At 33.9% G+C, this 20,089-nt stretch overlaps 1 protein-coding gene across 1 annotated transcript in view; it reads left to right on the plus strand.

The window, feature by feature from the left end:
• The window catches only part of RANBP17 (RAN binding protein 17), a 264,866-nt gene that overhangs the window by 43,307 nt on the left and 201,470 nt on the right, over positions 1–20,089 (plus strand). The window contains exons 13-14 of the mRNA XM_023537142.1: positions 9,848–9,953; positions 18,868–19,003. Coding sequence (XP_023392910.1) covers positions 9,848–9,953; positions 18,868–19,003 — 242 coding nt within the window. The remainder of the gene's footprint in view (positions 1–9,847; positions 9,954–18,867; positions 19,004–20,089) is intronic.

Genomic DNA, 20,089 nt, shown 5'->3' on the forward strand with positions numbered 1-20,089 from the left:
TGCTTTTTATTTCCAAATATTTGGGGTTATCCTAGTTGTCTTATTGTTACTGATTTCTAATTCTGTCTTAGTCAATATCATTTTATATGATTTCAGTCTTTTTAAATTTATCAAGAGTAGTTTAATGACCCAGAATCCTGGTAAACACTTGAAAAGAATGTGTATTTTACCATTGTTGTGTATAATAGTATGTAAATAGAAATTAAGCCAAGATGGTTAATAGTGCTGTTCACATAGTTTTTGTCTTTACTGTTTTGTTTTTTGTTGATTTTGTTTTGATCTGTTTCTATTATTTACAGAGAGAAAGGTGCTAAAATCTCCAAACAGGATTGTGGAATTGTTCATACTACTTTCAGTTGTTAATTTTTGCTTCTTGTAGATATTTATAGTAGTTTTGTCTTTTTATTAGTTGACCCTTTTATCTTGAAATCTCTGCTCTGGTGTGCTCATAAGCCAGTGTGGTCTTATGTTCTCTGTTTACGTAGGATCACCTTCTCCATCCATTTACTTCCAGTCTGTCTGTGTCTTTACATTTAATGTGTGTTTCTTATGGACAGTATATAGTCCTTCTTTTTAAAAAATCCATTCTGACCATTTCCGTATTTTAATTGAAGTGTGCAGTCCAGTAACTAAATGGGTAGAGAACTACCAACTCAATACCATACAAACTATTTCCTTAGAATAAGGTTTTTCATATCACACTGGTAGTTTATATTTAGGCTATAAATCATTTGAGGTCTGACATGAGGGTCTTTTCTTCCTGTCCACCTAACATGGAAGTCAAGTCAGACAAGTTTCTGTGTTATCATTCTCTGTCTAGGCCAGGTTTTCCCCGTCCAGTTCACCTTTTCACTAAGGGTAGAACTCTGTGTCCCCGCTTTATGAGGTTTTTATTGGATGCCTCACCTTTGGTATACCCAAGGCTTTGTCCTTTGATCATCGAAGCAGAAGCTCCAGTTCTCTCTAGTTAGTTATTTATGTCTCGAAATTTCAGCTCTCACATTATTTTTGGACTTTGAGGATTATTTTACTTTCTTACCAGATCAGTAGTGCATTTGCTGCCTTTGTACAAATTAGAAAAAGGCTCCCTTTCTCCCGGGCAGGTGCAGTGCCATGTGAGGGTTTACCACCTGGTGAGTGTGGGCTGGATTTCAGTCCCACTTGTCCCTTCAGTTAAGTATTTTTTGTAGATATTGTAGTGTTTTCTTTATTCCCTGGTGACACAATGGCAGCCTTATACAGTATCTTTTCAGATTCGTTTTCTACATTCATTCAGAGTATATTATGTTATAATTTGGTTCATGTTTAGCCAGCTACCTATAAAATCACATATTTTTTTTCAGTTTGTATAACGATTAGTTTTTGCTTCTTTAAAAGTAAAGGATGAGTAGTAACTTTCACTTCAGTGTTGTCAACTAGATGTTCTGAAAGGCCTTCCAGCTGCAAAACAGTCAGATCATGGATAAACTTGTTAACGGATTGCTGGGCTTGAAATACGTACAGACGGTCCCGACTTTGATGGCTTAATTTACAATTTTTTGACTTTATGATGGTGCACAAGTGATAATGTGTTGAGCAGAAACCATACTTTGTATTTTGATTTTTGATCTTTTCTCAAGCTATTGATATGTGTACAATACTCTTTGCATTTCTGGGCAGCAGCAGTGGGACGATTTTGCCCAACTATAGACTAATGTAAGAGTTCTAGTGGATCGGGTTAGGCTGGGATGTCCGGTTAGGTTTGGTGTATTCGATGCATTTTTGACTTGTATTTGCAATGGGACATGACCCCATAGTTCTGCGGTTCCTTCTCCTTCACTCTGCCCCTCTTCGCTCCGTCCCTCTTCTAACTACTTTCTTTCTCCCTCAAAAAAAAATGAACTTTAACCAGAATGGGACCGGTTAGTCAGCAGCAAACAAGGGCAAAAGGCAATTTTGCTTTCCAAGGCAAATGATCAATATCAGTGATTAAATTAGTGGCAAGCTCTTTGGGCAGGAGCAAAGCCAGTGTACCAACCTTGAGATTCTTACATGAAGTTACACCCTTAAAGGGATAAAGTGGCCCAAATTGGTTGATCCCCTTGGCTCCAGCCAAAAAGTAAATTAAAATTTCTGTGAAGAATAGCAACCATAATTTAAGGCCTTCAGAATCCTGCAGATTACGATCAATCAAATAAGTGTTTACAATTTAAAAAATAACCAAACAATGAAACAAGATACCATAAGTTAGCACTAACGGAAACAATATATTGTCCATTTGATTTAGCCCTCCCCAAGGACTTAAGATATTGAAATTGGACAGGAATATAAAATAATTATATATGAAATGTTTAAAGGAATAAAAAATAGAATCCCAGTAAGCTACCAAGTGTATGAAAAATGGCCAGGAAGATTGAAGAAGGCTCAAGTAAAAATTTTATTATTGAAAAAAAAAAAATTGTGATCTAAAATGTAATGGATACTACGGCCATGCCACCCTGAACATGTCCAATCTCATCTGATCTCAGAAGCAAAGCAGAATCGGGCTTGGTTAGTCCTTGGATGAGAGACCACTTCGGAATACCAGGTGCTGTAGGTGTAAAAAAATAAAATAAAATAAAATGAAATGAAATGAAATAAAATAAAGTAAAATGTAATGGATGTGTTAAACAGTAAATTAGACCTAGCTGAAGAAAGAATTAGCAGATCGGCAGCTAGACTCAAAGAAGTGTTTAAGACTATGGAGAAACAAGAAAAGTAAAAATATTAAATATTAAAGAGAAGTTAAAGGATAGAATGAAAAGGCCACATATGTCAAATTGAAAACCAGAAAGACAGAATGGAGAGGATGGAACAGAGGTGATAACTGAAGACATTCTTCCCGAGAACTTCAGAATCAATGGAAGACATGAATCAGTACAGCAAGCCCAGCATATACCAGTCAAAAACAAACTGTGTAACTTCAAAGACAAAATCTCAAAAGCAGCCTGAGGAATGTAAAATAAACTGATAAACTCACTTCTCAACAGTAAACTGTAACCCAGGAGATGGTAGATTATTATTCTCAAAAATTGAGCCAAAATAATAGCCATCCTATAATTACATATCAGCAAAACTATATTACAAGAACAGAGATGAACACAAAACATTTTCAGACAAATGAAAATAGAATATTTACTCTCCGTAGATCTTTACTGAGGTTCTTCATTAAAAGTTTTGATTAAACATTCTAAAGTTTTTCAAGAAGGGACATGATTCTCAAAGGCAGGAAGGAAGTATACAGAAATTGATAAACACATATATAAATCTTAACAAACGTAGCTTGTATATTTTTTAAATGGATTGTTCTTGTGGAATTTAAAAAAATAACACAAACAGCATGTAAGAGAGGAGTGAGGAGAATTAGACGGTAAAATTTTAAGAGTAACCACTGAAAGTGTATCTAGCATGTGAGTTATAGTCCATAACCCATAGAGGGAAAATAATGAAGTAGGAAAACAATCAAACTGAAAAAAAAAAGAAAAAAAGACAAAAACCAAATTAACAGTGAAAAATGATAGGAGCATTTCATATATTTTATTAATCTAATAAACATAAATGAGTTAAATTTACAGTTAAGCCAAATTGTGAAAGTAAGGTTTGTTTTTTTTTTAACCAAATGCTCTTTATAAGAGACATTCAAAACATTAAAATATAGAAAGTTGAAAATAAAAGGATAGAAAAAAAGTGTTATGCAAATACAAACCTAAAAGGAGGCTGGGATAGGTATATCAAACAAAAAGATGTTAAGATAAAAAGCCTTATTACAGCTAGAGATAAGGGTTTGTATACCAGTAAGGCATAACCATTTCAGATATCTAGTACCTAATGAAATAGTTTCAAAACATAGCAAACAAAAATTGGTATTCCTATAGGAGAAATCGACAGATCTAACCATTATAATAACTTACAGTACATTTCTCCCAGTTGTTGATAAATGAAATAAGCAAATTACTAAGTTTAGAGATGATTTGAACAATATGATTAGCAGACTGTATTGAAGCAGTGTATATAAAATGCGAGAACCAACAATTAGAAAATATCAGTTTTCTCTAGGACACATGGCATATTTTTAAAAATCGAACATGAACAACAAAGCTGGAGGCATCACACTTCCTGACTTCAAACTATATTACAAAGCTATAGGAATCGATACAATATGATATTGGCATGAAAACAGACATGTAGATCAATGGTACAGTATAGACAGCCCAGAATAAACCCACATCTATATGGTCAATTAATATATGACAAAGGAGCCAATAATATACTATAGAAATAGGTCAATCTTTTTGATAAATGGTGTTGGGAAAACTGGACTGCTCTCTTTCACCATGCATAAAAAATAACTCAAAATGGATTAAAGACTTAAATATAAGACCTTAAACCAGAAGAAAACAGAGGGAAGCTCTTTGACATTGGTCTCGATGATGATGTTTTGGATTTGACACCAAAAGCAAAGGCAACAAAAGCAAAAATAAACAAATGTGATTACATCAAACTAAAATGTTTCTGCACAGCAAAGGAAACCAGCAAAGTGAAAAGGCAGCCTACCAGATGGGAGAAGATATTTGTAAATCATATATCTGATAAGAGGTTAATATCCAAAAGTATATACGAAGCCCTCATACAACGCAATAACAAACAATCCATTCAAAACATGTAATAATACTGTACTACATATTGAATACAGGCATTCTGAATAGACATGTTTCCAAAGAAGACAGACAGATGGCCAACAGGTACGTGAAAAGGCGATCAACACCGCTAATCATCAGAGAAATGCGAATGAAAACAATGAGATATCACCTCACACCTGTTAAAAATGGCTGTTATCTAAAAGACAAGAGATAAATGTTGACAAAGATGTGGATAAAAGGGAACTCTTGCGCAATCTTGGTAGGAATGTAAATTGGTGAAGCTACTGTGGAAAATAAAATTAAAAATAAAACTATCATTTGATCCAGCAATTACACTTCTAGGTATTTATCCAAAGGAAATGGAAACACCAACTCAAAAAGGTATCTGCACCCTCATGTTTATGCATCCTTATTTACTAAGGTCAAGACATGGAAGCAACCTAAGTGTTGGCCAAATTGATAAAATGTGATGTATACACATACAGACACACAATGGAGTATTACTCAGCCATAAAAAGAATGAAATCTTGCCATTCGTTACAACATGGATGGACCTTGAGGGCATTATACAAAGTGAAATAAGTCAGAGAAAGGCTAATACAGTATTATTTCACACATGTGGAACTAAACTCATAGATAATAGAAAATAGATTGGTGGTTGCCAGGGTTGGTGGGCATAGTGGGTAAAGGTGGTCAAAGGTAGAAAATTCCAGTTATAAAATAAATAATATACAGCATGGTGACTGTAGTTAATAATACTGTACGACATATTTGAAAGTTACTGAGAGAGTAGATCTTAAAAATTCTTACCACAAGAGAAAAAATTGTGACTATGGGTGATGGATGTTAACTAAACTTATTATGGTGATCATTTTGCAATATATACAAATACCGAATCATTATGTTGTATACCTGAAACTAATAGAATATTATTTGTCATTATTTTCATTTTAAAAAAATTGACCAAGTATTGGTATATAAATCAAGTCTCAACAACATATTTCAGTGACTCAATAAAGTAGAGTCCCCATTTTCTTATCAATTTGCAATTAAAACTAAATTGCAAAGGTAACAAACTCTATTCCATGCTCTTGGGAATTTTTACAAACATACATACATTTTTACAAACATGGCACGAGATACCATGTTAGTCCCAGTAGATTGGCAAAAGTAAGAAATTTTAGAGGAAAATGTCAATCAGAGGGAATTCTTACACACTTCCGGTGGGGGTGTAAAGTGTAATAAATTGGAAGTGCAATGGAAATCAGTTTGGTGTTATTTTGTGAAGTGGAACATTCAAATACATGCTGACCTGGCACTTCCACTCTTAAGTATGTCCTCTAGAAAATCTCTTCTACACAAGAGGACATGTGTGAGAATGTCCATAGCCTAATTGTTCACAAAGCCAGAAAGTGGAAACAGCTCAAATGCTCATCAACATGAAAATGGATAAATGGATCATAATGTAGTCACACAACAGAATGCTGTATAACAATACAAATGAATGAACTATAGGTATCCTTAAAGGCGAATGTCAGAGATAAAATATTTAGTGGAAAACAGCAGTTATTAAGAAACTGTGTATAATATGAAATAATAAAGCCCCCAAACAAGTGAGACTCAAAGTCTGCTGTTTAGGAACATATACATACATGATAAAATGAAAACAAATGTCAAGAGAATCATAAGCTCCAGATGCAGGATCATGGTTACGTCTAGGGTTGGAGGTAAGGGGACAAGCTAGGGGACAGGAATGGAGGTAGGAGTGATGGTTTCTAACTTGGATGGGGGCGTTCACAGGTGTTCGCTTTATGACACTTTATATACATTACACATATTCATTCTTTCATATGTCTAGATGTTGCATTGCAATGTAAAAAAATTCAGTTTTAAAATCAAAGACCTGTACAAATGGAAAGGGTATATTATATTCTATGATGCATGAATGGAATTAAGTGAAAGGTAGTTTATTGATGTTAGATAGGTCTGTATTGAAAAAATTAAGTCAGACTTGATTTTTGATTAATATAAATTCAGGGAGTTTTTATAGTCGGATACACTATGTAGTTTTAATAAAATGACATTTCAGTCCGTAATACAATGTGTGATACATGGAACAATTTTAATAAATACTTGTTTTCTTCTAGTCAAGAGATCAGTGGTAAGGAATCTGTCCGCCTTTTTATTTGTTTAATTAAATAAAATTGAGGCCACATTGGTTAATAAAAAAATGTCAGTTTCAAGTGTACAATTTAATAATACATCATCTGTATATTGCATTGTGTGTTCACTATCCAAAGTCAGATCTCCTTCCATGTCCACCATTTAAAGATATCTATGGTCTACTCAAAAACGATGGTTTCATATTACGAAAAATGCCTAACGTGGCTCTAGTTTGTACCACTGTAGTAGTATTCAATTTCTTTTGTGCAGACTAAACACTTCAGTTAATGTTGAACAAAGAAAATTATATGCTCTCGTTATGTGTGCTTTAATTTCGATGCTTAATGGCTTTTAATGTTACAAAATAAGTTTATTATTATATTATGATCTCATTTGTATTATATTGTCTTGCTCTTCTATATTTGTGGTGATATGGTCATGGTTTACGAAAACAATAATCCCTAAGAAATAGGTCATTAACAGTAGTTAACGATTACTTGTGATCTATGGTAATGACTGATTTCTTTGGGATTATTGCAGTTACAAACCATAATTACAGATTATTACAGCAATAATTATTTTGTTAAAGGAAAAAATGTTCTGTGCTTGAACAGCTGCTAAAACAAGTGCCTTGAACATTCAGAATAATGGAAAATTATAATAGAAATTTAGTGTAACTATTTTTTAGTCATAAGATATTTAAAAAATTTATAGCTAAATTATTCATGTATCAGATATTTATATTTCTAAATGCAATTTAGATTTGTTAATTTATATGGTTCTTTAAACTTTGTGTATGTAATTCTGTAACCAAAGTAACTTCTTAGCATTTATTATTTTGAATACTGTTATTCTAAAATTTTTGAGGTTTAGGGAAAGGTTTAATGTATATGAGAAATATCCCTTCTCATTCAGTTAAATATGAAAATTATATTTGATAGCTTAATAATAATGCCTTTATATTTCATTGTTCATTTCTAACACTAATCCTAGTTAGGGATTATTTTGTTTGTTTTACAAACAGCATTAAGAAAATATATATAGCTAATCGTAATTAGCTTTACTTGCAACAAGCCTGTTTGGTAAAGAGGCGAGAACTTAAATTTTTTTAAATATAGTGTAACTTCATTTTTTTTAGTAGCTTCTAAAATAAAACTCAGAATTAACATATAAATATTACATATTGATATGTTTCATAGTTTTTGTAGGTATGATATAGAAGGACTAAAAAGGGGATAGTTATTTATAATAGAAAAAATAGCTAACATTTACTGAGCATTTATAGCAGGCATTATTATGAATACTTTACTTGCAGAATAGCATTTAGTGCTTGTCACAAGCCTGTGAGTCAGGTAATTATTATCTTCATATTTATAAATGAGGAAATTAAGGCCAAGAGAGATTAAGTAACTAGCATAATAAATGGTACAGGCAGGATTTGAACCCAGGCTGTATACTCTTAGCTACCCAGGCTGGTAGCTAAAATGTACAGCCTTCATTTTTTAAAATTGATCTTCCAACAGAGAAATATAAAAAGTATATGCATGATGAATTCTTTATCAATTTTCAAGTGGGTTTGTTTTATCAAGAGCTCATAGCTAAATAAATGTTTACATTAGTGATAAACCCCAAAGTATGTAAGTTCACTTATTTTAAATTCAACTATTTGACAAATACTCATATTCATTTTATATGTCACGTATACTTGGTTTTGTAGTGGGTGGTTTGGGAATCAAAAGGAGTGTGAAAAGCCTTAGATGATCTCAAAGGCAATTGCAGTCTCATCTGTGGTCAAATTTTGGGCAATAGCTAGATAACAATTCAGGATTAGGAATTAAAATGTGTTAGATAAACACTTAAGAGATCATTGGATCATCAAGGTCTGTCCAGCTAATTGATGACTGTGTTGAGTATTCCCTTTTACCAATCTTGACAGGAAGTGTTATGTATCATAAAGTATGAGAATGGACTCTTGGAAATTTGTCATCTATATTTGAATCTTCTAACAAGCATAGACAGCCCTCTTTTATGACTGTTCAATACCTTGTAAAAAAAAAAAATAGCACTTTAATTCACTTGAAAAGGTTTTCCAATACAGAAACATAATTGATTTCAGTATTACAAAATAGCCTGCTCATCTTTGAAAAATCTATCCCCAAGAATAGCACAAAATTTCTTTTTAGCAAGATAATATAATCGATATGTTGTTAATTATTCATAAAAGTCTCAAATATCTTGGAGAATCTGATACATAGGTTGATGAATCTAGAGATGTAAAATAATATGCCTTAAATAAAAACAATTCAATATAAATACTTTCTTTTCTAAATTGTCAATATTGGCTGCCCCAAAGTAAGATTTGTGAAAACTGTAGATGTTGCCGTTGTTGTAAAGTAATTTAATCCTTTGCTGCTGTTGCCCATGAAATTAATTTGCTTGTCGAACATCGTTATTTGCACAGTGATATTCTTGGATTTTTTTAAATTATGCATAAAAATACAAAGAGAATAAATTAACTACCGTCTATTATGTTCAAAGCAGAGGCAATATTAAAAATGATCAGACTGTACTATTGTGACAATGACCGTTCAGAAAAGATCCTGGTCATTGGATCATACTAGTACTTACTAATAGCCTTGGATATGATATTACATTTGGTGTTTTGCTAATCAAATTTAATTTTACTCATAAGTCTTCTGGGTAGATTTTTTTCCCTCCATTTTGCAAATAAAAACACTAAGATGTAAAGGGGTAAGTAACTTATACAAGATCACATAGCAAATTGGTAGAGCTGAGATTCAAACAGTTTTTACCTGGCTCTAAAATCGGTTATTTTCACTGTTTAATACTTAGTGCCCTGATAAAATTAAAACCCAATTCTCCACTCTCTGTAAAGAACTCTAAGTTCACAGTAGTTTATCACTTGTTTGGAAGAATAGATCATTTTGCTAATTTTGAAATTTTCCAAAAAATAAGCTTTGTTTCTATCAATACTTTCTAAACATTTTTCTTATTATATATATTAGGACGTCTCGCATGGCTGGTGTACTTAGTTGGGACAGTTGTTGGAGGAAGGCTGACATATACCAGTACAGACGAACACGATGCTATGGATGGGGAATTATCCTGTCGGTAAGTGATGGCCACACCATTTACTAAGTAAAGAAATTTAGTTATTGCACTGGTATTACGTGCTAAGGTATTTTGTACCTGGCCTTTTGAGGAAGGTATTTTCTTTTTATCAATGAGAAAAACAAGGCTTAGAGGTTAAGTGATTTGTAGATATCAAATCTCTAATAAATGGTATAGGCGAATATATTTTAAACGTGTTAAGTAGTGTGATGAAGATTTAGATTGCTTTTCATTTCTTAGGACCTGATAAAGCATGCAAAATTGGTGTGTATTGGGATAGTGGCAAAATTGGGGGGACAGACATTGGTCAGAAAGAATGGATAGTCAGTCATCCAAAACGAGCTTCGTTTATGATCATTGACCTCATGCCCATCGCTTTAGTAAGAAGCAGTGAATTATTCCCCTCATATTTCTGTTCTAAACTGAGGAAATTACCTATATATGAATAATATTAGTGTATTGGTTTGCCACATATTTTTTAATAACATCTTTCTTTATAACAAAGTAGTACATGCTTTTGCTGAACACTTAAAAAATTCAAATGAAAAGCTATGTATTAGTTTGGAGATAACTACTGTCATTTTGGTAAAGACCTTGAGTCTTTTTAATTAATTCTTGAGGGTATATGGATACTACATGTGTATTTTCCAACTTTTTTGAACAAAAATTATAATAATTACATTTAAATTACAAACTAAAATGGGAAAACTGATAATAATACCTAATTCATTTTGGACTATTATTAGGATTAAATGAGTTAATATTTTTAAAATGCTTAGAATAATACCTGGCAAAGAGTAAGTACTATATTACTTAAAAAAAAACAAAACAAAACAAAAAACTCTTCTTTTTTCAAAATTAAACATAGTATTATGAACATTTCACCCAGACGTGAGATATTCTAAGCTGTACCATAATTTAAACAGACCCTTGTTTTTGGAATTTTAAGTTGTTTCTTAATTTTTCCTTATTATAAACTGCCTTGAGGTAAATATTCTTTTAGTTTATGCAGATAAACTATATCTTTATGCAGATCAAAATAATTTTATTAGAATTAATTCCTAAAAGCTGAATAGCTGGTTGAATGGTACGTAAAGCCTTTCAATCCATATTACCAAGTGGCCTCTGGAAAAGTTTTACCAGTTTATCCTCTGAACCCAAAGCTGTGAAAGTTTTTTTTTTTTTTCTGCAGTCGAGCACTAGATAACACGACTCTTATCTTTGCCAGTTCATAGATAACAAATGTCTCATTTTAATATATATTTATTTGATTACAAGTGGTATCAAACATCGTTCTCCATTCCTATTCTTGCCATTTGTATTTTTACTTTGTGATTTTAAAAATATATATAAATTGTATCATATACTTGGTTTCTTTTTTTGATTATCCTAATTTTATTTGTGAGAACTCAGTATATATCAAAGATCTTAATATTTTGCTATTCATTTAAAAAATGTTTTCTCCATATTTTTAATTTGTTTTAGAAATTCTTTTTTACTGGCTTTACGTATTTATGTATTCATATCTGTGAGTTTTGTCCTCCATATTTTCTTTAGTGCTCATGCTTAGAAAGGTTGTTTCACGCTTGTATAATAAAAATATCCACCTGATATATTTTCTTTTCTGTGGTTTCACCTTTTTATATTTAATTTTTAATATAGCCGACATTCATTTTGTTTGGGGGCATTCTTAAAATGCTTTGGTTAATTTTAAACCAAGTGATCAATTTGCCTCTGTGCCAGTTTTTAATATAACATTACATATTTAGTAACCTGGAAATTAAATATACTTTTTGCTGTAGTTAGATGTTTTAAAAGTTTTTGTCATCAAGTAGGGAAATAGCCATTGGCACTACTTTCTTGCAAAATATATAAGAGGAAATAAACAAAAGCGGGTGTGTATTTGCCAAGTAGAAAATATTAATTTTTTCTTTAAGTAGCAAACATATTTAAATAAGACTTGTTTTGTGTTTTAGCCTGTATTCCTAGAAAACAGAGCCTTGGCCGAAGTTTGTGGGTTAAGGCTTTCTAGAAGGGTAGGGGAAAGGGTACATTTTCAGGGAAGAAAGAATGAAGGGAAAAGGAGGAGGAGAGAGAATAAGAGAAAACAGATAGTCCTCGTTATTCACAGATTCCAGTTTTGCAAATTCTCATACTTGCTAAAATGATTTTGTGCCCCACAATCAGTACTCATGGTTCTCCTGTGGTCATTCTTGGACATGCATAGCGCTGAAAAATTTGAGTTACTGGATGCGCCTTGTCCCAGCTGAGATTGAATCAATGCTCTGTCTTCTTGTTTCAGCTCTCATACTGTAAATAAGTGTCCTTTTCGCTGTCTATTTAGTGCCATAGTTTTTGCATTTTCGTGCTTTTTGTTGGTAGTTTTGCTGTTTAAAATGGCCCCAGCATAGTGCTGACTAGAGAGCCTGAGCTCAGGAAAGCTGGTATGTGCCTTACAGAGAAAATCCATGTGTCTAGGTAAGCTCCATTCAGGCAAGTGGCACTGCTCTTAGCTGTGCGCTCACTGTTAATGGATCAACAGTATGCATCAAATAAGGTGCCTTTAAACAGAAACACACATAAAACAAGGTTATGTGTTGATCAGTTGATAAAAACATTGTGACCCTGGTTCCTCAGGAACCTAACCCTGTATTTCCTTTAGGAGCAGTGGTTCAATATTCACTAATTCAGGCTTCACAGCAACTTTATAGAACCTAACCACCATGAACAGAGAATCAGCTGGACAAGGTAGCACATTCCACACCTGGACGCTCACTTTTACAGGTGTTTTCCCAGAGACGACCCAGAACCATTGTGCCTCAGGACAGTCCACGTTGGTAGAGGGGGGATGGGGACCGAGGTCAGGCAGTTAATCTGTTCACTCATTTCAGTCCCATTTCTTACTGGTTGAAGTCTACTCCTGGGGTGTTTAACTTTTCCATACTTAGTTCCTCTGGCCTCTGGGAAACTACTGGGGACACCAGAGCTTCCGTTGGCCCCGCTGGGTTGCACGTAGGAGCTGGAGCTGTGGCAGTCCTCTCTTCTTCCCTGGCTGAGGATTTCTTCCTGTAGGGATGGCGCGAATCTTTACTGGGGCTGCAGGGCAGGTGGTTGATTGAGGCCAGGGGTGGTGAGAGGGGATGTGTTTGAACAGGGGCCACACAGGTTCAAGGTGGGGCATATATTGGGACTTCCATACTTTGTCTAGAAAAAAAAAAACATGAATATGTGCTTGAAAATATTGAGATCTTTAAATTAAATAAGGATGATGTTCTATGTGATATTTTAAAATATCAGTTTCTCATGAAGAAGTTCCAGGTAGCTAGAACCATAATTCTGTCGCTGCCCGGGCATTGTCACGCGATACCTTTCCAGCTCCTGGGAGAACAGTAGCGAATTAGAAGATTGCGAAGCTCCTGCCAAAAATCTATGTGCTGTTTTCTCAGGAAAAGGTTCATATTCGTAAAAGCTCCCAATATTGTGATCATTCTAATTAAAACATGCTACTTCAACATATTTAAATATGGTCCTTTAACTTAGCAAATAAATATATTTGTGCCCAGGCCACACAATTCTAATTAAACGAACATAATTTTATAGTCATTTCAGTTTCATTTATCATGACCAGACTGTAAACCTCTTGAGAGAGTCCCTAGGGAGTTTTTCATACTCATCCCGTATCCTCTCAGTTTGCTCGGGCCGGGTTCACGCCTTTCGGTTACATCACCCTGTTTCCCCGCTTGCTCTCACCTGCTCATCTCCGTCACCCCTCTTCATTCATTGAAGACTGACTGACAGCTAGCTCAGAGTTTTGCTCTGTCTCTCAAACCCTGCTGTCATATAGACGACTTCAGCTTCTTTCCCGTCAGATCATGTTGCTCTCTGCTACTCGGAAGCTTCCGGTGGCTTCCCGTCACATGTGAGACAAATTTCCAAAGTCCTCACCATGGTCCAAAGCATCTTGTACTTCTTATCTGGCGTTGTTCACTGTCATTTCTCACTCCATTCCGCCACACTGGCCTCTTCGCTGTTTTTTGAGGCTCACCGGTTTTTGAGCTTCTCTTTTGTGTAGTACTCCCGCACTGCAGTCAGGTCTGTACGCACACGGCTCTTCTGCCTCTGGCCTCCTTATCCGAAATCACATTCTTACCCTACTTCATTTTTCCTTATAGTACTTATTATCCCTCGACATATATTCGTTCATTTCACAGGAAGAAGGGAAGACGTAGGCTTTATCTGCTTTGTTCACTGCTGTGTTATTATCTTATCTGCCTGGAAAAACCTTAACCTTGAAGGAATTTAGAGTTTTCTCCGATTTGTTGAGTGATAATAAAAGAAATTGCACACCTTCGCGGGTAGATACCATTGTCAGTTAAGATACCATTTTCACCTCACCTGAGCCCTCAGTTTCGCTCAGCGAGTCTACGTTGTTTTAGTAATTCTTGTCTTCTGACTTCCAAATGCCACAGAACTGTTTCAAATGCGTGTCTTCTGCCGCACGTACCTCTAGTTCAATGAAATTGAACTCATGTCTTCCATTCATTCTCAGCCTCGGGTATCTTCATGTGTTTCATCACTGTCCACTCAGTTGCCTGAGCCTGAATCCTGGGAATTTCTCTTACCAGCATCCATGTAGTCATCAAATACTATCAGCTCTACCTTCTAGTTATCCCAAACAGCCCGGTTATTTCTGTCTCCCCTGCCAGTTTGGCTCCTGTGATCTTTCACCTGAATTCGTGGTATAGATGTAAATGGACACCTCGTGTCCTCTCTAGCTTTCTGAAGTACAGATCTGATTATGTCAGTGCTTTGCTTAAACTCTGCAATGACTTCCCATTGCTATTAGGATTAAAATCAACCTGGCTCATCAGGCTCTTTATGATCTGGCTTCTGCCTGTCTCACTAGTCTCATCTTCTGCCACTGACTGCTTTATAGCCACATTGAACTTTTTTCAGGTCTTAAAGGAGCTGGCACTATCACTTTGCCCTGTTCCATTCTAGAATATTAGGAATCCTCGCTAATTTCTTTGTAGTGTTTATTATAGGACGTGTCATTCTTTATTCTAATTGTTTTATTGTTTTTTCTTGCGTAGACAATAGATTTCCGGAGGACTAGGAATATATGTGTCCCACTCATTGCTGTATTCTGAACACCTAATATACACCTGCCGTATAGTAGGCCCTCAAATATTTGCTGACTGAATAATTACTTGGATTATCTGAACTATCCAATTGGATATCGAGGGGACTATAAAACAATTATTAATTGGACATCGAGGAGACCATAAAACAATTATCCAAAATTCATTTCTTTCTATTTGAAATGGTTTATACTTGGATCAAAATTTTTTAATGCTGCATTTATCTTTTTATTCCCTCTATGCTCTTTACCAAAAATAATTTAAGACAAAGGAAAAATAAATTGAAACTGGAAGTGAATATTAAATAACAGTATAAGCTTTTGGTCTTAAGCCCTTATTAGAGATCTTTGAAGGACACTATGTCAGAGACTACTAGTTGTCCTGTATCTCTTCTTCCTTCTTCTGCAGTAGTAGAATGATTATTTTGCCAGGCATGTGGCTGCTTGAATAAAGACTAGATTTAATAGACTCTCCTGCAGCCAAGTTTAGTTAAGTGATTATTCGGCAATTGGTTGTAAGTGGACGTGGTACGTGCAACACATGTGGCCATATAGGTGGAGCTGAAGAAGCCATCTTAGACTGTAAGGTGACTGTGTGAATGGAGGCGAGTGTGACAGCATGGAAGGAAGCTGAAACCCGGATGCACCGTGGAGTAGCAGGTGGTCCAGGAGCACTGCCTTGGATTTTCGCTTGAGAGACAAACATCTATACTGTTTAAGCCATTGTTATCTCGGTTTTCAGGCGCTTGCAGCTGAACTTCTTGTACAACTTCCAACACTTCTTTGATAAATAGATCATGTACCCTGCTGGGAACTCTTTCCTACTTTTCTGCTGGGGACGTCATTGCCTCTTAGGGAAATGCAAATCGACAGCTTAGTGTGAGTTGTAAAGGCGCCCCAACAGTTTTTTGGTTTCATATCTTCCTCAGATTTTAGAATGTCTGCTATAAAAAGGAAATAGAAGTAACGAGCAAGTCCAGAGTCAACAGAGAACTGGAGTAGGAAAGGAGAAGTCTTACTCAATAAAGAATTTAATGGCAGGATATGCCTTATTTAAGTCACTTGAAAAATCACCTGGATCCAGAGACAAAGTTTGATTTATATGTCTCTATTTATTTAACTAAAAATCACTCCATCAATCTGCTAATGGTCCCATACACAGACCTTAAAAGTCAACTTTGTCCCTCTTCTCAAAATTAGATAATAAACACAGCATCTTGGAGGGGAGACCTGGTTACAGTAATTCATAAATTTAATCTTGAGTAAGTTTTCCTTCATAAATTTTCATGATATTAAAGATATTTGGTAAGCGAAAAATACTTTTAAATAAGTAGCTTAATGTATAAATATAAGAAATAGTCATGAAAATAGTTCTCAAAAGGTTAGTTCATAATACTTTGGCAATAAGTACCAAGTTTTTACAAGAAGTTCGTATGCTATAATCTAGACATTTTATTTCTGGAAATCTCTGGTAGTAGAGAAGAAGATAGGTATATTTTACTGAAATATGAATTTATATTCAAAATAAGATGATTAAATGTTGTCATAGCCTTAATAGTATACAACCATTTAAAATAATGTTTTGGAAAATTTCATAATATAAAGAAAATAAATTGGTCCAGATATATTTAGTGAGACAAATCAGTGGACTAGAATAAAAGTTCGAGTAAGTAATCTGAATGCATAAATGAACTTAGTGTATGTGATAAGGGGTAATTCAAAATGGCGAGCAGAAGATAGACTACTCAAGAAAGAAATGGTGTTGGAACAGCTGGGTGGCCATCTGGAATAAATGGTGATCCACGTCTTACAAGATATGTTCAGTATAAGATCAAATGTATTATAGAGGCAAATGTTAAAAAATAAAACATAAAAACACACAGATACAGGTATGACCTTGTTATTATGCAAAATGCATAAAAGAAAAAATCGATATAATTTTCTGCATAAAAAAATAAAAACTACATAGCCTTAAAAATAACAATAATCAAAGTCAAGAGACAAATGAAAAATGAGGAAAAATATTTACAGCTCAATAACAGGCAATGGGCTCTGTGTTCTAATATATAAAGAATTTGTAGAAATCAGCAATAAAAAGATACCCAATAGAAAAAATTGGCAAAGCATATGAGTGCACAGGTCACAGAGGTCACAGGAAAGGACATAATATGGCTAAAAAACACAAACATTTTAACTTCACATACACAACAGAAATACAAATTGAATCTGCACTGAGATGCCACTTTTCCAATAAATTCTAAAGTTTAATACCCTGAATTTTCTATGCACATGTGGATACTCCAATAGATTGATGATGGGAGTATAAATTGTTTCAGTGTTTATGGAGGGCAATTTGGTAATAGCTATCAAAATTATAAACTTTATATTCTTTAAGCTAGTAGTTTGACATTCAGAAGTGTGTATTGTAACACTGCATGTGCAGAATGTGTACAAGATTGCTAATTGCAACATCTTTGGAACAGCAAAAAATTATAAACAACTTTAGCGTTCATCAGTAGGATAATATTGGAAAATATTATGATACATTCATATAATGGAATGTTAAACAGCTGCAAAAAAGAATAAGGAAGCTCTTTCCGTCTAATGTGAAAGATTTGTAAGATATGTTGTTAATGGAAGAAGCGAGGTTTAAAACCATAAGGAGAGTATGCTCCATATATTTAAAAAGAGTTGGGAGAATATATAGTTGTTTTTGCATGCCATACATCTCTGGCAGGAAACAACCCATTAAGAGAGAGAGAGAGGGAGAGAGGGAAGGAGGGGTGGGGTTGGGGGTGGGGGGAGAGAGAGAAGAGAGAGAGAGAGAGAGAGAGAGGAGTGTGCATGCGCACGCATTCTTGTGTGGAGGAAGTGGATAAGTCAGGGCGAGGCACAGCTGCCTTTGGGCACTTAGAAAAAGGAGAAAAAGATGCTTCTTCAACAACCTCTGTGTCTGTCTCTTCAAAAGATTGTCCTAATATTCTGATGTTGTTAGCCCCAAGCACTTGGTTGTCATCCACTGAAAAATTTTAATGAAAATAGATAATAAAAAGGATTTCTGTATTGAAAATTCTAGACTGAGCTTTTCATTATACTAAATTAAGGCTTTTTTCTCTAAGAAATTTAATTTAACCTTCAGTTTATTTATGATTTTCTGTTAATAGTTGTGTACTTACGTTAAAAATATTTGATTTTGTTAAGATCATCTTGTAATTTATTTCAGGTGAAATTTTTATTCATTAATAAAGTGATATAACTTGATGTATTTTTGTATTTTGTATTTTGAATCATGTGACCCCAGAATATATAATTATATAAAAATATAAGGTTTAGTGAAAAAGTAAAACTCAAAACTGCATATTCAGTATTATTCTTTTTTTACTAAAATTTTATAGGTACATAGATATTAATTTATACCTTTGTACCTATATTCATTAAATGATAGATATTTACTTATATCTATGTATACTATATGTATATGTTATATGTACTTATACTCAAATTTTTTGTAAAATAATAAGTGTATGTCTGTGTAGGTTTGTAATCTTACATATGTATATGTATGTTTTAGGAAAAAAGACTAGAAGGACTTAGACCTAATTGTATCTCTTAGTGATAGGATTTTGGATGATTTTAAAAATATTTTCTTTATAAGCTTTTGTATTTTTCCACTTTTTACAGTAATTATATATTATATTACATTGACAGTAAATGTTTTAGCGTTGTTTCTTTAAGACTTTTTACTAAAGCTTTTTTTCTTTCCTTCATGAAAAGAGTTTTTCAGCTTATATCTTTAATGGATACCGGATTGCCTCGGTGTTCTAACGAGAAAATAGAGCTTGCAATTCTGTGGTTCTTGGATCAGTTTCGTAAGACATATGTTGGTGATCAACTTCAAAGGACCTCAAAGGTAGGTGTTTACTAGAGATTAAAAAAACTTCTTAAAGATGAAGAAAGATGTTCACATATAACAGCTTTGAGCTGGATGATATATTTGGGCAATTTCTACATGAGAAATTTAATTAATCAGTTGAAATCAATTGATTAATTGGTATCGAAGGCAATGTGAGATTAATTTGCTCATTTTATGCCTACATTTACCATTTTCTTTGAAGACTGATTGGCAGAGTTAGTGAATGTTTTTTACGTGACTAGTCATGAAATAGTTAAGATTATTTTAAACACTTTAATGGATTTTGCCTTATTGTATTGTAGTTCTAGGTTTCAAACATAGGATTTACTCTTCTAATAGTTCTGGGTTTTCTTCTGGACACCTGTCTATTTGTGTGATTTCCAGGATGTTTTTCAGCATTTTTACATGATACATTATGACAACTAGGAAAGTTAGACTTGCCTTTGAGAGGCCACAGTTAAATCACCTTAATGTGGAGAACACTTGTCCTATGATAATCGAAAGTTTAGCATCGGCAAATGTAGATGACTTGATCCTGAGGCATAAAGAGGGATTTTGAGGGCATGTGTGTGACACCAGATATGTAGTAGTACTTGTGACGCTAAGATCTGCGAGATTACTTCTTCTCCTGGAATAGTAACTCTTTCCAAAACCTTCTCCTTAAGAAGTCCTAAAGATATTCTTACCTCCTTTGGAGCAAGCTTTTTACATTGAACTGATCTTTTTTTCGCCTCTGAGATATTTAGCTTAACTCTCAGTTCATTTCTGGTTTTCTATTAATAATAATTATAAAGTAGTGTGAGAAAATATTTTTTGACTCTGTTAAGATCATCCTTTAGTTTTTTTATTTTTTATTTTTTTGCTTTTTAAGAAAGCGGTATAGCTCAATGCTTTCTTTGTCAAATATATCGTGATATTTTATTGCCATTTCTTTTTGTTCGTTGATATCAATAAAATTTTCTTAGAATTCAGCTGCTAGTGAATGAGACCATTAGGGAGAAAAAGGAGTGGCTAGGAATGTATTAGGTTGACACTAAGACAAATTAGAATCATAAAAATTACATGGTATGAAGTTTCTACAGG

This window comes from Pteropus vampyrus, unplaced genomic scaffold (genome assembly GCF_000151845.1).
Source record: "Pteropus vampyrus isolate Shadow unplaced genomic scaffold, Pvam_2.0 Scaffold179, whole genome shotgun sequence".
Lineage (NCBI taxonomy): Eukaryota > Metazoa > Chordata > Mammalia > Chiroptera > Pteropodidae > Pteropus > Pteropus vampyrus.